The sequence below is a fragment of the Bidens hawaiensis genome, unplaced genomic scaffold (assembly GCF_021521415.1).
Source record: "Bidens hawaiensis isolate Kalapana, Puna unplaced genomic scaffold, B.hawaiensis_p1.1 tig00014906_1, whole genome shotgun sequence".
Lineage (NCBI taxonomy): Eukaryota > Viridiplantae > Streptophyta > Magnoliopsida > Asterales > Asteraceae > Bidens > Bidens hawaiensis.
In genome coordinates this window covers 97,370-103,681 of record NW_027492322.1, presented here as the reverse complement: position 1 = coordinate 103,681, position 6,312 = coordinate 97,370, and the positions used below count along the sequence as shown (strand labels likewise).

At 32.8% G+C, this 6,312-nt stretch overlaps 1 protein-coding gene and 1 long non-coding RNA gene across 2 annotated transcripts; both read left to right on the top strand.

Annotated features, from left to right (window-relative positions):
• Window positions 1-388: 388 nt before the first annotated feature.
• On the top strand, window positions 389-3,931 carry LOC143548080 (uncharacterized). Its single transcript, XR_013137882.1, has 4 exons — window positions 389-729; window positions 1,774-1,812; window positions 2,603-2,637; window positions 3,677-3,931. It is a non-coding gene; the product is annotated as an uncharacterized LOC143548080 (long non-coding RNA).
• A 417-nt stretch (window positions 3,932-4,348) lies between these two features.
• LOC143548079 (uncharacterized) lies at window positions 4,349-5,847 on the top strand. Its single transcript, XM_077039340.1, has 2 exons — window positions 4,349-4,805; window positions 5,668-5,847. The coding sequence occupies exons 1-2, from the start codon at window positions 4,461-4,463 to the stop codon at window positions 5,725-5,727; spliced, it is 405 nt and encodes a 134-aa protein (XP_076895455.1). The 5' UTR covers window positions 4,349-4,460; the 3' UTR covers window positions 5,728-5,847.
• The last annotated feature ends 465 nt before the right edge of the window (window positions 5,848-6,312 follow it).

The window sequence follows — 6,312 nt, the reverse complement described above, 5'->3', positions numbered from 1 at the left end:
TTAACGAACGAACACGAACAAGATTTTCCGTTCTGTTAGTGGTCATGAACCGTTCGTGAACAAGTTTAATGCTAAATGAACGAACATGAACAAGGCTTCGTTTGGTTCAGTTACAACCCTAATTATAGCTGATTACTGATCATTCAGTTTCAGAGTGAATTATGGATTCTGTTATTAAGACTTTGATTTTGATGTTAGCATTTTAAATTGAGGTGTGTGCTTTTTTTGTTAGGTAAGGTTTTGTGCATAATGATTTGCTTTGGTTATTAATTTAGGGTTTTTTTGTTTAGAATTAGGTTTAATTGATATGACTGGCTGGCTAATGTGACTTACTGACTTGTGTGTAAGTTCCAAGCCTTAATTTTGATGAATCAGTTGCTCGTTGTTGTTACTGGTTAAAGTTGTAAAGTGTTTCGTATTGTTTTGATTTGTTACATGTGATGCAACTATCCATGCTTTATGATCTTTGCATTCTCCATACATATGTAAATCTTTAGAAGAGCACGTCGTTATATCCCAAGGAAGGGAAATACGACACTGGATTTGCAACTCACATGTTATCTTAACTCTCTTGAAGTCACTATCATATAAATGATATGCTTTCTTATGTTTATGGTGTGATTGGTTTTGTTAAATTTTCTACCGATTGACACTTTCCTTCTTTGTATGCAAACAGATGGCCAGTTATGAAGAACGTTGAAGGTGAATTGCTGAAGCCATCAAGAGAAGGTACTTTTAGTTCTGTTTCATGGTACTCTTATTCTATGCCAAGTTTAACTTATCTATACACGTGTATAACATAAAGATAAAACACAATTTTCACTAGTTAAAGTTTTGATGATATAAAAACATTTCGTTTTAATGATTGATTTTGAGTTGTTTGGTTATAGTGCTTCGATTCAAAACTGTTTATTTTAAAACTAAAGTATATTAAAGAGATACTGACAAATGGCATGGACATTGGTTTAAGCTAGTCATTGTTTGTGCTTGAAATATTATATGATGTAAACACACTAAGAACCTGCAATCCCTCCACAAAGATCTACTTTGCGACTTATGGGTAGCGAACATGTATAAGAAATCATGAGTAAGTGAGGCAATTGGTTAGCAGGCATAAGAAACAAACTAGAGAGACATAGTCAAATATCATAACAATATCACACCACCACTAATCATAGATACAACACTTATTTCTCTCTCTCATCTTTTGGACACATGTCAAAACTCTTTTAAGGAGTGAGATGGGCATTTTTGAAGGCTTTTGTTATGCACTCATATCTCAGGATTATGTAGGCGTGTGTTTAAAAAATCATGACCAAACTTATATAAAGGTGCTTTTGAGCCTAGTTTCAAACTTTGTATGTTTGTGGGCTAAAGTATGGGCTTTCAAATAGTGTTAACCCAATATATTTTGTGTATGTATCTTTTTGTTGTGTTTGCCGCATCCTCATAAATTTTGCACCGTCACACCGCTAATATCTTGGTTGTCATTACTTTTCTCTTTCTTGTTTTCTCTTTCTTTTTTTCTTTATATATCACAAGGAATGCAACTTACAAGAATACGCGATTTTATATACAATCGCTCTGATAAACAAGAATATGCAATTTTATATACCGTAATTGTTCTTGAGTTTCTTACGATCGCTTTGATAAAACTGATCAATCTTTGTGTATGCATTTATTTAGAAATATTATGAGTTTTTCCTTTTCTTATATATCTGCAATTTTGGTAAAATCTTTGTTGATTTACTTTGTTTTTCTCTTTGTGCTCAGATAGATTCTTAGCTCTATTGTTGAAGCCATCAAGAAAAGGTACTACTAGCTCTATTTGAAGTGTTCTTGATTATGCCAAGTATACCATAGATATACACTTATATATCCAGTTTCACCGTTAAAGTTCATAGATTTATATCGTTTAGTATATTGATTTAGATTTTCTTGTTTTGGTGATCCGTTACAAAATTATTTAGTTATGACAGGTATTTGTAGCATGAGAAACTTAACTAGAGAGATATAGTAATCATAGATACATCACTTCTCTCTCTCGCTCTCTCTCTCTCTCTCTCTCAGACACATGCTAAAACTCTTAAGGAGTGGGATGAGCATGTGTGGAGGCTTATTTGATCTAAATTCACAACAAAATTTATATGAAGGTGTTTTTGAGCCGAATTACAAACTATTTATATTTGTGGGCTAAATATGGGCTTTCAAATAGTTTTAGCCCAAATTCAAACAATGTATGTTTGTGGGATAAAGTATGGGCTTTCAAATAGTTTCAGCTTATATCTTATTCATGCATCAATTTTTTTCGTTTGTCGTATCCTCATAAATGTTTTAAACTTTTACACCGTCGCACCGCTAATATCTTAGCTGCCATTACTTTTCTCTTTCCCTTTATATTATATATCACAAGGAATGCAACTTACAAGAGCGTGAGTTTTACATATTTTCATCGTTCTCGAGTTTGTTGCGACCGCTCTAATATAATTGATCAATCATTGTGCATGTGTTTGCTTATAAATAATGGGTTTTTGATTTCTTGTATATATGCAATTTTGGCATACAGATGATTAATCTTGTTTCCCTCTTTGTGCTTAGATAGATCTTTCGCTCCATTGTTGAAGCCATCAAGAAAAGGTACTTTTAGATCTGTTTGAATCATTTGTTGTTTATGTCAACTATACCATTTTTATTACATATAATAGCATAACTATTAGTTCAATTTCACTTTTTAAATTTCAAGATTTATAATCGGTTAGTAGATTGATTTAGGTTTTCTTTATTTTAGGGCAAATTGGATTTTAATAATCCCACCTTTTTGCAGTTGGCGATAATTATCCCACTTCAAAAAATTCTTGCCACTAGACCCACCTTTTACACCATTTTTTTCATGGCCCCCCTGCTAAAAAAACCTTAACTCCGTTAAGTTTTTTCTGAATTCAAACTGATGCTTTAGGGCTTTTGATCGGAAGAAGGATACACGTCAATTGATGTAAAACTTACCTCGAACGGTGCTCGAAACGACGAACAATGCTTTAATTCGAATGTTTAAACTTCCAATTAACAAACATCAAGCCGTTTGAAGCACCGTTTCGAGATAAATTTTACGTCAATCGACTAGTAAAGCCCTAAAACATCAGTTTGAAATTCAGAAAACACTTAATGGAGTTAAGTTTTTTTTTAACTGGGGCCCAATGAGAAAAAATAGGGAACGAATTTTTTAAGGTAGGATTATTATCGGCCAACTACAAAACGATGGGATTATTAAAATCCAATTTGCCTTATTTTAGGGGTTCGTTTACTTTCAACCTGGTTCCGTGCTTTAGCATATCTCTTCGCTTTTCTTTTTACTACTATTATGATTATTAGTAGTTTATTCACAACTTTTGGTTATTGTTAGTATATTATATTACTATTACTAATGTACAATCATTTTGAGTGGGATTTTTGCTGGGTACATTTGTTTGCTTGTATTTTAAGGTTTCGTTTCAAGTTGTTTCATTACACAAAAGTAACTATAGTACGAGAAACAAATTCAGTCGCTATTTTTTTTAATCTCTATAAAGGACAGCTAATTCCCATATTTCCTTCATGTTTACTGGGATTACATTGTCATTTTTTTTATCAATTTATTTGTTTAAAGTGTTTATCAAGAACTTGTTAAAACTTGTTTCAGGGATTTGATTGGAATCTTGGTAATGGAATCTGATGAGAATCGCGGAATCGAGAAAATTTTTAATCTTGGTGGAACCAAAAGGGTTGGTGCATCAAGCAATTCACTTTCTGTAAACAAGAAAAGCAAGGTTTCTGAGAATCTTGAATTTGATGATGATCATGAAAGAGAATCAGTCCCAAAACTGGACTTTGATCTCAATTTCTCCATGGATGATGAAAATCATGTTAATGATGCTGAAAATCATAACCAATATGTTAATGGTGCTGAAAATCATAACCAATTTGTTCATGGGTTTAATCTTAATGGCGTGATTAACGAGGTTATCTATATATCATCCGATGATGAGGAGGAGGATGACACAGAGTTGGTTAATTCAAGAAATGAAAAACAAAAGGGTATTGAAGGCAGTTCTATTTCTGGTCTTGATCTTGACGTGGGATTTCATTATCCAAATCTTGTTGAAAGAAAGTACACAAAAGAAGAAAAAGGAAAGTCAAAAGTTGAATACGCTGAGATTGACCTTTTCTCATTATCCCTCGAACGGGAAGTTCCACAAGCCGATCCAGTTTATGAAGCTATTGAGCTCAACCCCAGACAAACTCCCGTGCCAATAAACTTGCACCTGCAAGTTGCAGAAGTCCCAAATATACAAAGGAAGAGAATCACGCCTATAATAAAAATTCGAAAACCCGTTGATTGTTTAAATCTCACTTCTGTTTATGATTATTTGAATAGTCATATAAACAGGGCGTTCTTGAACGAAAATTCAAATCCGTTTGGTGAAATGAAGGATGCTATAGATAAATACGTTAAACACGAAGGTGAAAAGTTGGTTGACTGGAGTCCTCGTTGCGTTGGATTCCGTCCTCGTGTTGCGCCTTCATTGTTGGATCTTAGTTTGGATGTGCTTGTGAAGAATGCTGATGCTATTTCTTCATTTGACCATGTTCCTGAATGGATGAGAAAAAAGTTGACCAATTTGCTATGTGAAACGCATAAAATGGATATTCATATACTCGAGTTGCTTTTTAAAGGTTCTCCTAGTGAAATACGTGTCCATAGTTGTTCTTGGATGACACAACAACAACTCACTGATACACTCAGAAAATCCAACTTGCAAAACTTAAAGGTAAGTTTGATATTCAAGTATTTATATGTTAGCAGTTTATAGATGTATGATAAGTCTGCTATATTTGGCATGCTAATTATTTATAAAATGAATTGGGTTATTGCACTAAAATGCATCCAACTTGACCCGCTTTGTAATTGTTCATCACACGCAATTACAAATTGTGTGAAGTTGGTTACATGTTGGTGCAGTGAACCCCAATTATTTAAAAGTTATTGGAAAACAAAAGTTTCGGGTCGACCCCATCTGTTTGACCCTTACATAATTAACTATTTTGACTCTACATAATATCCTTAGTTTCTTTATTACATCTAATGTCTAACTATATAGTCATAATTATATGTAGAATACACATGAATATATTTTTGGTACATATTCATATTAGTTTAGGTAGAATTTTTCAAAAACATATTTTTTAGTCAACTAAACTAAGCAGGGAATAACATATTTATTGAATGCACGTGATGTGATTATTAGTTATTTTTTTGTTACAAAGGGAGTAATATATTTGTTGAACTCAAATGATATTATTATTATTATTATTCAATTGCTTTTTGTTACAAACATGGAATAACTTATTTATGGAATTCAAATGATTTGATTATTGTTACTTTTAACTATTTGTTGTTACAAACTGGGAATAACATATATTTGAATTCAAATAGTTTGATTATTATTTATTGCAGTTATTCTTTGTTACAAACATGGAATAATATATTTATTAAATTCAAAAACCTGAGTATTATTATTTTTTTAATTATTTTGCATTATAAACAAGGAGTAACATATATCTACTGAATTCAAATGAGCTGATTATTAGTATTATTATTGATATCATTTTAATCATTTATGTTACAAACAGGTGCTACAGCTAGACTACTGCGGCCAATGCTCATTCGATGATATCATACCTAACTCCTAGCACAGTCTCCCAACAGCCTACCCTTTTTAGGAATCTTGTCAATAAAAGGCGCGGCCCGTTTATCTGACGACACTCTAAAACCGCTTTTAACATCAGCACCATTACTCCAATCCATTAATCTTAGCCAATGCACTCTCCTCACACACACCGCCATTGAAATCATACACCAATATCTACAGAATAGTCTGAAAGAGCTTTATATAGACGAGTGCCCGAGAATCGATTTCTCGATTTCTGCATTCTCATTCATAACATTTGAACATTTGGAAGTTCTGTCAGTAGCAGGAATTGAAACTGTATCTGATGACTTTGTTAAAATCTTTACAAGTTTCTGTGGAAAGAAGTTGAAGGGGCTTAATCTGGCCGGTTGTGTGTAAGAATTTTGATTAGATTTTATGTTTTTTATTCGATTATGTGATTTATTTGAACTAAGTTAAGGGTGTGCATGGTCGGGTTGGATCGGTTTTGAATTTTGAAAACAGTTCGGTTTTTTGTTTTGGGTTCTGTCCAACTTTTTTGATCTTTCCATTTGGGCTTGAATTTTTTGAGCCTTAAACAATGACCCAAAATAATTGATTTGAGCCT

Coding starts and splice junctions, on each gene's coding strand:
- LOC143548079 (XM_077039340.1), top strand. CDS start 4,461: ATGAAGGATGCTATAGATAAATACGTTAAACACGAAGGTGAAAAGTTG. Junction 4,806..5,667: donor CCAACTTGCAAAACTTAAAG/GTAAGTTTGATA, acceptor TGTTACAAACAG/GTGCTACAGCTAGACTACTG.